At 52.1% G+C, this 18,484-nt stretch overlaps 1 protein-coding gene across 1 annotated transcript; it reads left to right on the forward strand.

The window, feature by feature from the left end:
• Positions 1 to 13,635: 13,635 nt before the first annotated feature.
• LRRC15 (leucine rich repeat containing 15) lies at positions 13,636 to 15,396 on the forward strand. The gene has a single exon (XM_046001502.1). It carries the CDS (start codon positions 13,645 to 13,647, stop codon positions 15,394 to 15,396), a length of 1,752 nt encoding a protein of 583 aa, XP_045857458.1. The 5' UTR covers positions 13,636 to 13,644.
• The last annotated feature ends 3,088 nt before the right edge of the window (positions 15,397 to 18,484 follow it).

The following is an 18,484-nucleotide window of genomic DNA, read 5'->3' on the forward strand; positions in this document are numbered from 1 at the left end:
GTCTGTGGCTGGTGAATCAGCCTTTTACTTTCACCAACAGATCTCACTTCTGGGGACTGAGTGGGGCCATTTTGTTTTCGCTGTGACAGAGACTATGCTTCCCTATGAAAGATGGGGCCTCAGGGACCCAAGCTCAGAGTTTCTGTCACTGGGGAACTGGTCCTTCCTGCATGGACTGGATTACTGTGTTGAAAGCCATGTCCTGTCATGAAGACCAAAGAGGACGGTAGGAGTGCTTTGAAAACTGGGTGCCTTGTGGACAGCCAAGGGTCCTCCATGAAACCTGAACTCCTACCATGCAGTTCTTCCTGTGGTGTGGCTCTGACTCTGCCTCTACTGTCTCCAAAACCCCCATGTCTTCCTATTGCCTGCAAGGGACATCAAGCCCCTCAGGGAGACATTTCAGCCCTCTCCAGGGAGACCTGCCACAACCCCTGGGCTCCCACCAAACTCAGCATTTGTGGAAAGCCTTCTCTCTTTAGTCCGATTCGATGATTTTCCTTGACTCACTGTCCCCACACTTCTGGATCCTGCTCATCATGTAAGGCCACCTTTTGCAAGAAACTCAAGCCTCATCCCTCCAAACACACCCACATTTAGCCACCTTATGCTGAGGACTTCACTCCCATGGACTTCCCCAAATCCTTACTCTAGACCGATTTAAACACGGCCACACCTCTATCTGTAGCAGTTACGTGTGTACGAGCACACAGTGCTGGGAAGAACACACAACACACAGTCTGGGGTTTGAATTTTTTTCTGTCACTTATCATGTGATCTTGAGGAAATTAATTAACTGCTCTGGACCTTAGTCTTCCTATCTGTAAAACGGGGACGATTACTCCCACTCACAAGATTATTGGTAGACAAGTAGTTCTCAACTGTGCGTGTGCATGCGTGTATCTGTGTGTGTATGTGTTCTCAACTTGTAGAGACATTTTTGGTTGTCACAACTTGGGAGGGATGCTGCTGGTATCTAGTGGGTAGAGCCTAGGGATGATTAAGCACCCTGTGATACAGGCACACCTCACTTGTTTGCCAAATTGAAGATTTATAGTGACCTTCTGTTGAGCAAGTCTGTCGGCACCATTTTCCCAAAAGCATTTGTTCATTTCATGTTTCTGTGTCACGTTTGGTAATTCTCCCAATATTTCAAACTTTCTCCTTATGATTACATTTGTTAAGGGGATCTGCAATCAGTGATCTTTGTTGGTACTTGGTAATTGGTTTGGATCGCCATAAACCGCACCCATACAAGACAGTGGTCTTGACCCACAGATGTGTGTGTGTCCTAAATGCTCCACTGACATGCTATTCCTCCACCTCTCTCCCTCTCCTGGGTCCTCCCTATTTCCTGAGACACAACAATATTGAAATTAGGCCAGCAAATGGCCCCCATAATGGCCTCTAAAGGTTCAAATGAAAGGAAGAGTCACACATCTTTTGCTTTAAATCAAAAGCTAGAGGGGTGTCTGGGTGGCTCAGTCATTAAGCGTCTGCCTTTGGCTCAGGTCATGATCCCAGGGTCCTGGGATTGAGCCTTCAATCAGGCTCCCTGCTTGGCGGGAAGCCTGCTTCTCCCTCTCCCATTCTCCCTCCTTGTGTTTCCTCTCTCGCTCTGTCTTTCTCTGTCAAATAAATAAATAAAAGCCTAAAGAAAAGCTAGACATGATTAAGCTTCACGAGGAAGGCATGTTGAAAGTTGAGACAAGCCAAAAGCTAGACCTCTTGCACCAAAGAGTTAGCCAAGTTGTGAATACAAAGGACGAGTTTTGGAAGGAAATTGAAAGTGCTGCTCCAGCGAACACATGAATGATTAAAAAAAAAAATAGAGAGAGGAACAACCCTATTGCTGTTAATAGAGAAAGTCCAAGTGGTCTGGATAGAAGATCCCTACGCCTACACAACACCCCCTAAGCCAAAGCCTAATCCAGAGCAGGGCCCTAACTCTCTTCAATTCTAGGAAGGCTGATAGAGGTGAGGAAGCTGCAGAAGAAAAGTCAGAAGCCAGCAGAGGTGGGTTCATGAAGGTTAAGGAAGCCGTCTCCGTAACATGAAAGTGCAAGGGGAAGCAGCAGGTGCTGATGGAGAAGCTGCAGCGAGTTCTCCAGAAGGTCTAGCTCAGATCATCCATGATGGCCACACTAAACAACCACCTTCTGTTGGAAGAAGATGCCATTGAGGACATTCATAGCTAGAGAGGAGAAGTCAATGCCTGGCTTCAGATCTCCCAAGGACAGGCTGATTCTCTTGTTAAGGGCTAAGGCACCTGGTGACTTGAAGTTGAAGCTAGTGCTCATTGACCATTCTGAAAATTCTAGGACCTCTAAGAGTTATGCCAACTCCACTCTGCCTGTGCTCCATAAATGGAACAACAGCACCTGGTTGAGAGCCCATCGGTTTACAACATGTTTACTGAATATTTGAAGCCCACTGTTGAGACCTACTGCTCAGCAAAAAAGATTCCTTTAAAAACACTACTGATCTTTGACAAAGTACGTGGTCCCTAAGAGCTCGGATGGGGATGGATAGTGAGGTTTTCTTGCCTGTTAGCACAACATCCATTCCACAGCTCATGGATCTAGGAGTCATTTCTACTTTCAAGTCTTACTTTTAAGGAATATGTTTCAGGGCGCCTGGGTGGCTCAGTCATTAGGTGGCTGCCTTTGGCTCAGGTCATGATCTCAGGGTCCTGGGATCGAGCCCCACATCGGGTTCCCTGCTCAGTGGAGAAGCTGCTTCTCCCTCTTCCTCTGCCTGCCACTCTGCCTACTTGTGCTCTCTCTCTCTCTCTCTGTGTCAAATAAATAAATAAAATGTTTTTTTAAAGGGAATATATTTCCTTCCTCCCTGCTATAGATAGTAATTCCTCTGATGGGTCTGGACCAAAAAAAATTAAAGTAGGCTCCATGCCCAATGTGGGGCTTGAACTCATGACCCCCAGATTCAATCACGTGCTCTACTGACTGACTCTACTGACTGAGCCAGCCACCCCACCCCCCACCCCGGGCAAAGCAAACTGAAAACCATCTGGAAAGGATTCACCATTCTAGGTGCCATTAATAACATTTGTGATTCCATATTCACAGGAGTTTGGAAGAAGTTGATTCCAACCCTCATGGATGACTTTGAGGGTCCAAGACTCCAGGGGAGGAAGTAACTGCAGGAGTGGGGGAAACAGCGAGAGAACTAGAATTAGAAGTAGAGCTTGGGGTGCCTGGGTAGCTCAGTGGGTTAGGCCTCTGCCTTCGGCTCAGGTCATCATCTCAGGGTCCTTGGATCAAGTCCCCCATCGGGTTCTCTGCTCGGCGGGGAGCCTGCTTCCTCCTCTCTCTCCACCTGCCTCTCTGCCTACTTGTGATCTCTTTCTGTCAAATAAATAAATAACATCTTAAAAAAAAAAGAAGTGGAGCCTGAAGATGAGAATGAATTGCTGCCATCTCATGATCAGACTTGAACAGAGGAGGAGTTACTTCTTATGGATTCCATCTTGAGATAGAAACTACTCCTGGGGAAGATGTTATGAGGACTGCTGAAATGACAACAAAGGGTTCAGGAAGAACCTAAATGTAGTTGATAAAGGAGAGGCAGGGTTTGAGAGAATTGGCTCCAATTTTGGAAGAAGTGTTGCTGTGGGTAAATGGTATCAAACAACACTGCATGTAGCACATGAATTGTCCCTAAAAGGAAGGGTCGATCAAGGCGGCAGACTTCATTGTTGCCTTATTTTAAGAAATTGCCATAGCCGCCCCCAGACTTCAGCAGCCACCACCCAATCGGTCATCAGCCACCAATATTGAAGCCGGACCCTCCATCAGCAAAAAAATCATGACTTGTGGAAAGCTTGGATGGTAGTTAACATTTTTAGCCGTAAGGTATTTTTAACTAAGGTCTGTACACTATTTTTGGCATAATGCTATTGCACACTTAATAGACTACAGTATAGTGTAAATACAACTTTTATATGCCCTGGGAAACAAAAAATCCATTTGCCTGGCTTTATTGTGATACTTGCTTTTTCGTGGTGGTCTGAAACCGAACCCACAGTACTCCAAGGAACGCCTGTACCCAGGACAGCTCCCCACAACCAAGAATCCTCTAGCCCCAAGTATCCATAGTGGCGAGGTTGAGAAACTTGGTGTAGATAGGACACTGTAGAGATGTGACAAGGAGACTGTGGGCTCTGATTCACAGCAGGTGCTTCATAATCGTCCATCCTTCCTCTCTCCACCCTGAGTGTCAATTCCTCATGGGCAAAAAAGATATGATTCATGCCTGTTGTCCACAGCTCCCTGTGCGGAGTGGCTGAATGTTAGAATCAGGAAGGAAGGAAAGAAGGTAAGGATGGGGGGGGGGTTGCATGGTATTCTTATTCTAGCAGGTTCTGTGGAAAGGCAGTTGACAACCCCACTGTGCAGATACGGAAGTGCCAGGGTTGTAAGAGGCAGGGAGTTCTTAATCTGGAATATTATTTGGAAGGGAGGCTCGTTGGAGAGCTGGGGCTGGGTGCCGTGTGGAGACCCCTCCAAGCAGTCCTTGTCCCTCCTGGGCTCATGTCACTTAATGGACTGGGTGCATTCTGTTGCTGGCTCTGAATCATGGTGCCTCCAATGAGGAGGAATGTGCCGTGATTCAGGTCCTGGGCTTGACCACGGCAAGCCATCCAAGTGACTATTTCAGTAATAACACTACGCACTTTTATGTCTGCCTTTCATCGCAGATCTCAAAACACAGTGCAAACATTAATTAAGACTCCTGGCATTCCATGAGGCATGGTGTGTAAATATCACTCTCCCCACTTGGCTGAGAGGGTAAACTGAGCCAGGTGGCTCAGGCAGGTGGCTCAAGCCCAGTGCAGCTCTTGCCTTACTGAGGCTACAATTTGGAGGAGAAGCCTGGGTTTGGCAGCCTCCTCCCCTCACCAAGGAGGACCTCTTTCTCTTCTTCCCCAGGCTCCCTTAGTGATACCAAGAACAGAACCGGTTTCTTGTCCCCCACTAAGGCAGTAAGGAGTGGGCAGCAGGGTTGAAAGGCTCTGGGAGCTTCTCATTCTTAAATCTGCCCCTCAACCACACCCACATGTGGGAGGGGGCAGCGAGGGAACAGAAGACCATGTCCGTGGGAATTGAAACATTGCTTTTAGGCGGAACCTGGTTGTTGGGGGTGAGGGGAGTAACTATCTTTCTTTGGAACTTAAAATAACTGCTTTTGCCAAAATGTGAACAATCCCTAAATTGGGTTAGGCAAATAAGAGTGTTCCTTGTATCATTCGTGCCAATTTTCCGGCAATTACATCTTAATAAAAAGTTTGAAAGATAAAAGAAAGAGTCAATGCTTTTCTGGAGCGGAGATGGACAGTCTTGGAGGAAAGGGAAAAAGAGGAAAATGTGTCCCGTAAAAAAAACCGTGACGGAAGGGGCAGCCGGGCAGGCTGTGTCCCCCGGCCCGGCCGCCCGCCCCTCCCTCTGGCACGGCCCCCCTGGCGCTGACTCACAGCCCCGACCGGTTAAATACGGCGGGGGCCGGCCCGCCGCACTCCTGCTGCAGCCGTCAACCAGCCGCGTCTTGCTCTAGCGCTCCCTCTGGTCCGCGGCAGGCGGGCGCCGCGCTGCTGGTAAGTGGGCAGGCCGGCCTCCGCCTCCTCCCTCCCTCCCACCGACCCGCAAGCGCCGACTCATCCCTGCACCCCACTGCCCGTGGACCCTTCTGCCGCTGCCTCTCCCGGGGCAAGGCTGGCGGGGGGCTGGGGGGTGCGCTCCGGGGGGGGGGGGGTTCTCCGGAAGGGGCCAAGTGGATCCACGCTGGAGGGGTGCCGGGCCAGGCCTCCCACTGCCCAGTCAGCTTGGGACCATCAGCCCCCGTCAGCGGCGGCTCCCCGACCAGCCTCCTGCCCCACTGACCCTCAACCGTCCCACGAGGTCAATCTGGGGGTGCTGACCAGAAGTTCTGCAGGGGGCACAGTGTATTGAAAGTTGCTGAATTTAGAACACCAGTGACCCCTCGAGTTTACCTCTTTGTGGAACTAGCTCCACTGGGGGAAGAGTTTCTCTTGTTCAAAGATTTGGGCTTTTTGAACACTGCTTCTCCCCAGCGGTGGCCTGTGGTGGCCCGACCTGCATGTCGGTCTGTCCGGGACCCATGGAGGGGTTCCCGGAAGACACATCTGTCCTCTTTGGGGACTTAAGAGTTGATGCAGGAGTGAGCTCAGCCGATGTGGCGTGCCTGGTTCAGATTTCCAGTTTGGACCACAGCGGCAGACTCAGAGTTGTTTCGGGTTCTGAGCCTGTGTGTGGTTTAGGCCACCCCATTCGGGGGGCTTTGACGTCTGGCCAGCTGGACATGTCCGGGTGTGGCCATGCTGCCAGTCCTGGGCAGGGGGTCAGGGCCATAGAGGAATTGTGATGAGGGTGGTGTGCATTTAAAATAGTGACGCTGGTGAAGCTTTACTGGTGTCTCTGCCCAAATACTGAGGCAGAACAAGGCCAAGGAACCAGCTGAGGAAAACCGGAACTTTCCTAGAGCTTTCCTGCCTGTGCCAGAGTGTGAGCGAGCCAGGGCCAAATGTGTTCCCTCAGGGCAGGCTGCAATGTTCTTGGAGAAGGTGTCCCTCAGGCTGAAGGTGCTGGATGCCCGTCTGTCAGGCTCCAGCTTCCCTGGGATTATCTGGGATCCTGTCTTCATCTCCCGCAGCTCCTATCGGTGTTGGTACCGCTGCCCCCAGAATCTAGAATTTCTCTAAGTGCTGGCACGTCTCTCATTCTGCACCGATAGGACATCTGGGGTGCATTCGAGGCCAGACAGTCCCATTTGCCTGTGGTCTTGAGTCAGCGGGCAGGCTCGGCCATGAGGACACCAGCATGTAAGTGAGGTCGGGACTGGGGAGCGTTTTGAACACGCCCCGCAGAAAGTCAGGGCACCCCAGGCTCCCCCAGGGCTGGTGTACGCTCCATGGGGTCTTGCTCAGTAACTGGAGGGGGAGGGGGCCTGTGGGTGGGAGTAGATCCAGATGGGGAGAAATAAGCAGAGGCGGGGGTGAAGCTCGGTCCCAGCCTGGTCCCAGCTCTGTCCCAGCTCGGTCCTGCCAGCAAGTACTCCCGAGGCTGTGATTACACACGGCAAATTGCTTCCCAGAATCCTGACCACGAAGCAACAACTGTATCTTCTGGTTTCATGGCCTCTCGGGCTTTGGGGACACAGGATTTAGAAAGCATCTCCGAGATGCCTTGTGGGGATTCATCCATCTCTGTCTATTTGGGGTCCACTAGGTGTCAGCCTGAGGAGGGGGCTGTAGCTTCTTTCCTACAAGCCCCGAGTGGGAGCTTCTCCCTGCTCTGCTGGCAAGTTTGTACCCCCTGCCGCTTTGCTAGGCTAATTATAGCCCTGCTCTGGTCTCTGCCGGAAGCCCTACCTCCCCAAACCCTGGGGCTGGAAAGGAATTACTTTTTCTTACTCATTTTCTTTTTTAAACAAACGAACAATGTTTTGGCTTTGAAGGTCCAGGAGAGATGGGTCACAGCTGAGCCAAGTGGGGAGTGAGAGTGTGGCCGGTCTTCCCTTGAGGCTCCAGGATGCTTTGTGTTTGGGGTGCAATGTTCTTAATTCGGATAAATCCCTGAAGGGGCTTTGTGTTGAAACTGTGGAATTAACCCCTCCTGGCAACCCCTCTGTTCCTTCCCTCCATCTACTCTTCCAGGCCACTCCAGGTGAAACTGAGCTAACATGGGCATAAGAGCAGCTTTAGGGAAGAACACCCCCCCAAACTGTGCAGCCTGGGAGTTGGGAGGGGCCCTTGACCTTGGTTAATAATGCTGGGCAGCTGGAGGGTGACTTGTATATGAGCCTGAGGCCATTTTAGGACAGAGGGAGTAAAGCCGCCTCTTCCCCACTTCCAGGCACTGTCACACACGTGGCTGATAAGGTCCTGAAGCCTCGTGATAAGATTCAGGGGTTCACCAAGCTCTACACTTAGGTAGAGTCCTGCTCTGGGTGTTGGGAATCTTCAACGGACTGTATGACTTTGGATTAGTCCCCTCCCCACTCTGGGCCCCTTAGTTTTCCCATCTACAAAAAAAACAGTTGGTTTGACTGGATAGTCTCCAAAAGCCCTTGCAGGCCAATGCCCCGGCTCTAAGCACTGCTTCTGGAAGTAGCCTCTGTGGCTGGCTTCAGTTTAGTACCAATACTGGGTTTCTGACACAGCTGCAGAAAGGGCCGCGGAAGGAAATATGGGTAGAGGTCTCTAGGCGAGGTTGTGGCCCAACTTCAGCCTCCCTGGTCCTGAGCTCAGTTTCTCCGTTCTTGGCAGTAAATGACGCAGGTCAGGAGCATATCTTGAGGCTGGGCTAGACCCCAAGGCGTGCTTCTGAGTGTCGAAGGTAGGCACGTACATCAGAGTCACCTGGGGAATTTGTTAAACAGTGCAGATCCTGGGCCCAGCCAGACCTAGGAATCAGGATCCGTGTGGGTGGAGCCCGTGGAGATCCCGGTTTTACTCCACGGCAGAATGAACAGGAATTGTCACTGACATTTAGTGGAGCACCAAGAGCAGCGCCCCGGAGGACTGTAAGGGCATCGTAGGGAGTACTCCTTTAATCCTCACGGCTGCAGTGCTGTGCGGTCAGGCCTATGAAGCACGCATTCCAGGATCTTCCGGGTGATTTTTATGTGCTGATTTGGAGCGTAGGGTGGGTACCCCCTGCTTAACGAGATGGGAGCGTCTTTATGCATTGAGCCTCTCAATCGGTGACTTTGGACCTGCTGGACTGAGCCTGATGAGCAGCTTGATGGAAGTGGATACTGGCTGGAGGTGTGGAGGTGAGGCCATGGGACGGAAGCCCTCAGCAACACAAGCCCGATGCCTCCCTTGGCTGGATGGGGCAGCCTGTCACTGCCGATGATGTCACGTTTAGGGAGATCTCTCTGGGGAGAGGGTACAGGCCAGGGAGGGAGCTCTTGTCTCTGGGCCTCAGTTTCCCCAGGTGCACTGGACGGAGCAGGACCAGACGCTCCCTAATCCCATGCAATGGCTCTTGGCTATTTGAAGATGCACTGATTACTGGGGGGTAGGAGGGTAAGGAGTGGTTCCCCGCCAGGAAAACTCCTGAAACGAGGTAGCTGGGTATGAGTTCCTCTGGGCTCCGTGTGAAGGTGGGGCCAGGCCAGGAGGTGTTGGGCCATTCGGGGTGACCTGTATGGGGGAGGATGAAGAGAATGGTGGGCTTCAGGCAATATTTGCTTTCAAGATTTCCGGTTAGAAGATATCAGTGCTATTGAGGGCCCTTGGAAGTCTTTACAGGAGGGAAACTAAGGCCTGGAGAATTTACCCAAACTCATACTCCAATTTAGCATCAAGACCAGAGTAGCACATTTGTCTGCCGGGCTCTTTCCGGAGGCTTTGCTCCATGGCAGTGACATAAGAAAGCATCTCCTCTCAGGGGACGTCATGTTTCGGGGATGTGAAGGATGGTAATAAAGCAAAAAGTGCCAGCCCCACCAACCAACAAAGTCCAGGCTAATTATGTGTTCAGTCATGAGTCACAGGTAGTTCTCGCTGAAGAGACTCACAGCCCAAGTGCCTGGGCCAGGCACTTCTATTCCTGAGGGAGGGACCGCGTCGGAGAGTCCAGGTGAGCAGTCTGTCTGTCCGCTTGGTTCACGGAATTCCTGGGCCATCGACAGATCCTCGGCTGGCCCTCCTCCTAGGACGGGGGCTGGACTGGGTTGTTGCAATGATGGGGAACACGTTCGGCCGCCCAGGGGAGGAGGGTATAATTAGGGTAGCTTTGTGGGTCTTTAACTGGCATTTGTCACAGCTGCCAAGCGGCCCTGGGCAGCGTGGGCTATTGGGCTGCTGAGGGCCACGGGCTGCTGAGTATGTCTGCTCTGCTTGCTCCACATCCCAGGGCCCAGCTGGCAGCTGGCTGGCCAGTCCTGCTTCTGTGGCCCCTCCTTCCTGAGAGGGCTCTGCAGCTGGGTTTGAGGTGGGCTCTTCCGAGGGCCTTTGGAGCAGTCAGTGCCTTGTGGCGGCGACAAGTGCTGAAAACAGGAAACCGCCACATGTGGGGCCAGGGTAGACTCACTGTGCAGACATGAGGGTTTATAAAAAGGAAAATCTGCAAATTCTTGCAATATTTGTCAAGCTGAGTGTGGTCCATTTTAAACAACAGTGGCTCTGTTCCCATAAGGGGATTCTCTTTTCTCTCTTCCTCCCAAGCCAGGAGGCACCCTGCCCTGGCCCTGAGCCCTTCTTGGGGCTGACTTGATACTCCCACCCCAGCTGGGGAGTGCAGGTGCAGAGAAGATCTGGGATGGGTCCTCCAAGGGCACCTCCTCCCACACCCTCCATGACAGATGGGGACATTGAACAGAGACTGCCTTGGGTTTGCCCCTTTATGGACCCTTAGTTTAGTCTCTGACAGTTGGGCTATGACACCATTCTGAAGCATCCTGGGGATAGGAGTGGGCATTAAAGGTAGCTAAGTACCAACTAGTACATCATCAGGCGCCCCTGAGCTCCACCTTTTGTAAATCAGTCTCGCACACACACGTACCAGGGGGATGGCCAGACACTCCTACCTGCCCACCCAGGCCCCTGGGATCCATCTTGGTAGATGGATCTCATATCGTGGCTCTGGAACTCAGCCTTAGAATCCTGAAGTCCTGGGGATAGACAGGCCATCAGCTGTCATCCAGTTCCGTACCCAGCAGGTATAGGGATCTTCTGTCCAGCTTCCTTTCCAGACAGTTGCTCAGCCTCTGCTTGAACACTTCCAGTGATGGGGAGCTTACCCCCTCCATGGGTTGTCCATTCTGATTCAGACAAGCTCTCTTTGGGGGTGAACTGAAATCTGCTGCCTCAGAGCTTCGACACACCACTTTTGACCTCGGAAGCCATAGTGAGTCCCAGGGCAGTCCTTCCTGTATCTTTGGAAAGTGCCAGTAGCTTCCTTACAGATGCTCTTCTTCTAGCTATCCATGCACAGTTCCTTCAACGGATGCTCAGATATTCTGGTTTCTGGGACTCCTGACCCTCCCCTTGCCCTTCTCTGGCAGGCCTTCAAGAGACAGTTTTGTTATTAATCTTCTTGAAGTTCAGTGTGGGACTGAGCATGGCAGGACAAGTGTGGCTTGACTGGGGCAGGGCAGAGGAAGAGGGTCACCTCCTTTGTTCCATACTTCATACTTCTGTTGATGGTGCCAGCTAAGATCACATTTGTTTTTCTGGACAGTCTCCTTTCTCTGTTACTATCAATAAAAAGCCTTAAATCTTTCTCCTAGGGTGGATGTTGAGTCACTTTTTCTGTGCCTTCTGTTTAGCCTGTTCATTTTCCACTCTCAGGTTCTGGACTTGACTTTTGTCTAGGTAGGTTCGTCCTTCTAGATGTGTCCATAACTTCATCTGGCCCCATGCCTCAGCATCTAGACTCTATTGGCCAAATTATTATTCTTTCTTTTCTCCATCAAGTTTTTTTTTTTAATTTTTATTTCTTTGACAGAGAGAAATCACAACTAGGCAGAGAGGCAGGCAGAGAGAGAGGAGGAAGCAGGCTCCCTGCCAAGCAGAGAGCCCCATGCGGGGCTCGATCCCAGGACCCTGGGACCATGACCTGAGCTGAAGGCAGAGGCTTTAACCCACTGAGCCACCCAGGCGCCCCTCTCCATCAAGTTTTTAATGCAAGATTACAACAGGTCAGGGCTTGGATGGCTGTGAATAAATTAAAAAAAAAAATCAAGGTCTGGGTGGGTGAACTTGGGTTCTGTCCTCAGAGCAGGCTTGTCGGCACAGGGCAGGATAAAGGTATACTGACTCAAGGCCAGGTGGGGAAGTCTGGAAAATTCTGAGTCGTGGGCCAAGACTAGGACCCCATGAGTTCAGGAAGAGAGCCTGAAAAATACCTTCTCCACCCAGCCAGTTTATGTCCTACACGTCATCACTTGAAATTCTTTCTTCTGACTCGATTTTTACTCATTAAAAGGAGATGCATTGTGTTAAAAGAGCATCAAAGTGCTCACCCAAGAATCTGGAGCTCCAGGCCTTAAGGTCTGAGCCTCATTTTCCCTGCTTCCTTCATCCCCATAAAATAGTGGGAACGTATGATCAGCAGCTCTTAACTCTTTGGAAGTTACAGACTCCTTTGAACCTCAGATGGAAGTTACAGAGGCTGCTCTACACAGACACAGAAATCCTTAGTCCCTGGAGTAAGAATGCCAAGATCAAAACCACTTTGAGGCCTTCCTGCCTGGCAGAGTCCATGTTGTGGATGAGCCTGGACAGTCGCACGCATTTGCACAGCACTGTGTGGGACACCCTCACATCCATTCAACTATTTGTTCCTCTCGGTGGCCTCAAAAGGGGGCAGAGGTTATCCTTTCAACACACGAGGAAGCTGAGCTTGAAGGCTCCAAGTTTCCTTCAAGGTCCAACAGCTGGTTAGTGGTTCTTAACTATGTAGGGCTCCGTCCAGACCTCCCATCCCCACCACATTGGATGCGTGACCTTTAAGTATGTAGGTAGGTAATTCTCGTCACCCCTGACCTCAAACATTCAACCTTTCATGAACTGGGCTCCACCCCCAGATCAACTCCACGCCTGTGGGAGGATCTGGCCCTATCCCCTTTGAGCTCAAAGTGCACCTTAGGTTTTCTGGGATTTACTCAAGGTCACTTAATGTTTCCTTGTGGAAACTGGAACTAGTACTCAGAAGGCTGGCTCCAGGCATTGGCTGAGCCACAAGAGCCTCTTCCAGTGAGACAGGAAGTGGCCCAGATCATTTTCTTTCATTGGGAAGGTGGTTTGAATTAAGTCTCCATTAAGCACCTGTGAACGGATTCACAAAGGGCCAGGTTGTTGGTCCTGGTGAATGGGGCTGGGCAGGGCGGTGCTGGGGTGGGGGTGGGGGTGGGGCGCCAGGCAGGGGAAGAGCTGAGCTTGCCTTGTAGCCTTTTCCACCGGATCGGCAGTGCGCCCTACCTTAGCTGGCTGCTGCTGCTTGCCCAGCAGACCTCCAAGGGTGTCGTCTTAGCATCTTCTCCCAGGTTCAGGCCCTGTTTATTCGGTCTCATCTCCTATCTGTTACTCCTGAGGAGATCATGTCCAGCCAGCAAGTTCAGGTGCTCTGGGGGATACGCAGATGAGTGATCCGGGGGTTTTGTATCCAGACAAGATACTGTTCCTGCCTTAAGGGACCTATAGGGATGAAAGATGAACATCCCTGCCCTTGAAAAGCTTATCGACTAGAGAAGGACACAGATAGGAACACAGCAAATGCCATACGGTGCCAGCTGTGGCATGGTCCTAGTGGACACGGAGAAGAACCCCTGCATGGGAGGGTAACTAATGCTGACGTCATCACGGTATCTGCGGAAGCTTCCTAGAGGCGACTGCATTTGAGCTGGACTTGAAGTATGGGAAAGATTCAGATGAGGACAAAGAGTACCCTGGGTGTGGGGAATTGCTTGGGCAAAGGCGTGGGGAGAAGGTGGAAGAGACTGACCGACCAGACCATGGGTTGCGTAAGTTGGGGTCTGTGATGATGGCATTCGAAGGCAAGCCAGTGTTTGGCACCAAAGATGTTGGCTTAACTATAACGGTAGTGTCGGTGAGATGACCCTGACTCACGTGCGCTCTCTCCCCTTGCAGAGGCCATGCTGCTGAAACATTACCTTCTTCTGCTGGTGGGCTGCCAAGCCTGGAGTGTGGGGCTGGCCTACTATGGCTGTCCCAGTGAATGCACCTGCTCCAGGGCCTCCCAGGTGGAGTGCTCGGGGGCGCGCATTGTGGCGGTGCCCACCCCCTTGCCCTGGAATGCCATGAGCCTGCAGATCCTCAACACACACATCACCGAACTCAACGAGTCCCCGTTCCTCAACATTTCGGCCCTCATCGCACTGAGGATTGAGAAGAACGAGCTGTCCCACATCATGCCCGGTGCCTTCCGCAACCTAGGCTCCCTGCGTTACCTCAGCCTTGCCAACAACAAGCTTCAGGTTCTGCCTATTGGCCTCTTCCACGGCCTGAACAACCTCGAGTCGCTCCTTCTCTCCAGCAACCAGCTGGTGCAGATCCAGCCGGCACACTTCTCCCAGTTCAGCAACCTCAAAGAGCTACAGCTGCATGGCAATCACCTGGAATATATCCCCGACGGCGTCTTCGACCACCTGGTGGGCCTCACGAAGCTCAATCTAGGCAAAAATAGCCTCACCCAACTCTCGCCCAGGATCTTCCAGCACCTGGGCAACCTCCAGGTCCTCCGGCTGTATGAGAACAGGCTCTCTGAAATCCCCATGGGCACGTTCGATGGGTGCGGAAACCTCCAGGAGCTGGCTCTCCAGCAGAACCAGATTGGTATGCTCTCCCCTGGCCTCTTCCACAACAACCGTAACCTCCAGAAGCTCTATCTGTCCAACAACCACATCTCCCAGTTGCCTCCTGGCATCTTCATGCAGCTGCCCCAGCTCAACCGTCTCACCCTTTTTGGGAATTCCCTGAAGGAGCTCTCTCCGGGGATCTTTGGGCCGATGCACAACCTGCGTGAGCTTTGGCTCTACGACAACCACATCACTTCAATCCCAGACAACGTCTTCAGCAACCTCCGCCAGCTGCAGGTGCTGATCCTCAGCCGTAATCAGATCAACTACATCTCCCCAGATGCTTTCAATGGGCTGGCGGAGCTTCGGGAGCTGTCCCTCCACACTAACGCGCTCCAAGAGCTGGACGGGAGTGTCTTCCGCATGCTGGTCAACCTGCAGAACATCTCCTTGCAGAACAACCGCCTCAGACAGCTCCCGGGGAATATCTTCGCCCATGTCAATGGCCTCATGACCATCCAGCTGCAGAACAACCAGTTGGAGAACCTGCCCATGGGAATCTTTGATCACCTGGGGAACCTGTGTGAGCTGCGGCTCTACGACAACCCCTGGAGGTGTGACTCAGACATCCTTCCGCTCCACAATTGGCTCCTGCTCAACAAGCCCAGGTTGGGGACGGATACTCTCCCGGTGTGTTTCAGCCCACCCAGCGTCCGAGGCCAGTCCCTCATCATCATCAACGTTAACGCGGTTGTCCCCAGTGTCCAGGTCCCAGTGATCCCTGAGGTGCCCAGCTACCCCGAGACACCACAGTACCCAGACACACCCAGCTACCCTGATACCACCTCCATCTCCACCACTGACTTCACCAGCCCCGTGGAGGACTACACCGATCTGACCACCATCGAGGTCACCGAAGACCGCGGCACATGGGGCATGACCCAGGCCCAGAGTGGGCTGGCCATCGCTGCCATTGTCATCGGCATCATTGCCCTGGTCTGTTCTCTGGTTGCCTGCATCTGCTGTTGCTGTTGCAAGAAGAGGGACCACACAGTCCTGATGCAGATGAAGGCACCCAATGAGTGCTAAAGAGGCGGGGCAGGGGCAGGGCTGGAGAACCGTGTGGCTGATGGAGGATCTGGGAGTTTCATCGCTGCGCCTCCACCCCTGGGTCTGCAGAGCGACCCCCGCTCCCTCTCGCTGGTCCCCGAGAGAAAGGTGTGCCCCACCTTTTCCTGACCTGCCTGGTTCTCCTCTAGAGAACTAGAGGAGAACCAGCTCTTATGGGACTTCCTCCCACCAGGGAGATCCCACCGGCCATGGCAAAACCCCGTGGGGTTTCTCATTCTCATCCCTGGGCTTCATTTGAGAAAGTCCTTCTCCACAGCCTCACCAGCTCTCCTTCAACAACAAGCTTCCCTGCGTCCCTGGTCCTGCTGGCCTCAGTAGACTCAATCACCACGCCTGCTCACTTTGTGGGAATAGTTCTCCATAGGGACGGCTTCTCTCCCAAGTAGGATGTAAGTTGATTTCCCTTCCTCCGCTCCCGGCCGTGGCATGGCTCTCCCCGGTCCCTGCAAATGAAAAGTCTCCCTTGATTTTCTGCTCCTGAAGGCAGGGTGAGTTCTCTCCTCACAGAAGGCCTCCACCCCCTCAGCTGGGTTCCTCAGAGCTGCCAAGCACCTGGCATTCAGGACGCCATGAAAGATGTCCCTCCATGCCCGCAGAGAGAGCCGCTTTCAGCATCTCTCACGGGGTCGATACCCGGAAAAGGAAGAGAGGCTCCTGGACAACACGTCAGCCTCGCAGAGATTTCCAAACTGCAAGTTTTTCTTGGAAAATGTTGGTCCTTTGAGGAATAAGATATGTAGAATGTCTGACCTTTAACAACCTGGAAAATCAGCTTACTGGTACTGGATGGAGAAAGCACCCTGGCACCAGGGGTGTGTGTGTGGTGGGGGAGGGGGTCCTTATGTTCATCCCTAAGGTTTGTCTCTTTTAGCTTCTTACCAAAGTATAACACGTACAGAAACGTGGGAGTGCGCCTGTGTAGATCACGTGATGGCTCTCCACAAACAGTTCACACCCGTGTAACCACTATCCAGACCAAGAAACAGGACATCACTAGTATCCTCCATCCCAGGCTTTTACTGGAGAAGACAGGCTGGTGGAGATGGGTCCCCATGAGCCAGGATGGCCCCTCGATGCCCTGCCAGCCTGCCCTTGCCTGGCAGCCCAGCTGCCAGGGCTGGAGGAGACGATGTGGGTACGTTCTGGTCTGGACGGGAGATGTTAGCAGATCCCCCCACCCTGCGGCCCCCAGAACGACCCAGTCAGAGGCAGACAGCAGAGATCCCCACAGACACACACGCTTCTCTGCCAGCAAGCTGTCTGCTGCTTAGCAGAGGCCCCTCTGCCTGGGCCTTTTCTGGGCATGTTCTGCCTCTATCTGTTTTTAATTTTCACTTTCCATTTGGGGGAAGCGAAATAGTTCCGAGATGAGATCCTTCGATTGAACAGCTGAGTGTAACGGAACCTGGTGATCTTTCCAGGGTTGTAAAGTTCTCCATCAGTGTTCCAGTCGGCTAGACACTGAAGTTCAGAATCCTCCCATATGGGAGGCAATGTCAGCGTACATAGATAGGTCACCCTGGGTCTGGAGGGCTCTCTGGAGCTCCTGCTGCCTGTGGCCTGCTTGTTAAGACTTGAGCTGTTGGTGCACAGTTATCGCCCTCCTTGAGTGCTAGCCATGTAAATTCACCACCCTTCCTGCCAGCCACGTACTCACACCGGTAAAGAAATTGTGCTCGTGGCAACTCATGTCTTTGTCCCGACAAGTGGTCTGTCAGTTCAGAAGTAAAAACCGTGACATGGAGAATTTCAGGTTTCTGTGTTTGTCCAGGAAGAACTTCAGGAGGTCCTGTAAGGATTTGGAAATCCTGACTGGCTCTTACTAGTTGCCTCTGTCCCACAAGGCAAATAAGAAATCCCCTTAGACCTCCGTGAGTGATGCTGACAGGCCCCTGACAAAAAGGGTCCAAAAAAAAAAATGTGTGTAAGAGCTAGTTCACCGTATAGTTTTCATTCTCTGTCCCAGAGAATCTGGGAAAGATGGGGCCTGTCAAAGGCAAAAGACATCTTCTCTCCAAGGTAAATCTGGGTCTCCAAAATGTTTTCAGAGTATTTATAGCAACTGGGGGACATGTACCAAGACTTGCCAGGGGCCAAAAGGAAGTAAGCCCAGAGCCGGAAACATGGGCATCATTCCACTGATGGTGTCCCGCTTGATTGATCCTGGGGCCATCGGGGAAGATGGCAGAGAGGTGAGGAAGGAGTCCTTTTTACCCAGTATGTCCTGCCATTCTAAACCCAGAACCCTTGGGTAGTCCTGGCATTGGGCATGACATTGGAGTTCCTTTCTCCTGGGCCCAAGATAGCAACATGTTTCTCCAGGCCACAGTTTGGCCCGAGGGCAGCTGTCCTCAGATGTCTCCATGTAGGAGCACCCCCGGCTGGGAGTGGTGAACTCTTTACCTGATGCTATGAGCTTGCCTAAGTGGATTGGATGGAGCCCTTGGGCCTCATCTTCCATGGTAGGCCTTTGGCTCTCTGAACTGTGTTGTCTGTTCAGGGAACAACCAGAAAAGCTGGATGGAGTTCCCTTTCCAAAAAGACATCGCATTTGCTCACTTCTCCGGCCTGGAGTGAGCTGTTTAGTCCCCCCAAGATGAAGTAGGGCATGGAGTCCACTTTAATTTCCCTGTTTGCTCACTGGCCCCTAGGTCACCTTGCCAGTCCAGCAGCCTCCATTTGGAGTGAAAGGTCAGTGTTGGAGGAAAGAGAATAAAAGCCAGTTAGAACCACTGTTTTTCAAGAGTGCCTACTGTGTATAGATATCTTGAAAACACAGAACGAGGGTCTTCTCTTTAAGCTTGACAACACCTCTCTGCATAGGTACTATTGTTCCCCTGGAAATGGGTCCAAACTTACTCTTTATTTTGCAGCATTTTTAGTGGGCTGTGGGTTTTCTTTCTCTCTTCACACTTTGTACAACACCTCATGGCCTGTCCTGGGCTTTTATCCATAAAGAAGATAAGAATCACTTTCCTGTTGCTTCCTCCAGTCTTAGCCATCGGAACTCCTTTGCTACCGTGTGGATCAAAAGCTTTGTCAATCC

This window comes from Meles meles, chromosome 4 (assembly GCF_922984935.1).
Source record: "Meles meles chromosome 4, mMelMel3.1 paternal haplotype, whole genome shotgun sequence".
NCBI lineage: Eukaryota > Metazoa > Chordata > Mammalia > Carnivora > Mustelidae > Meles > Meles meles.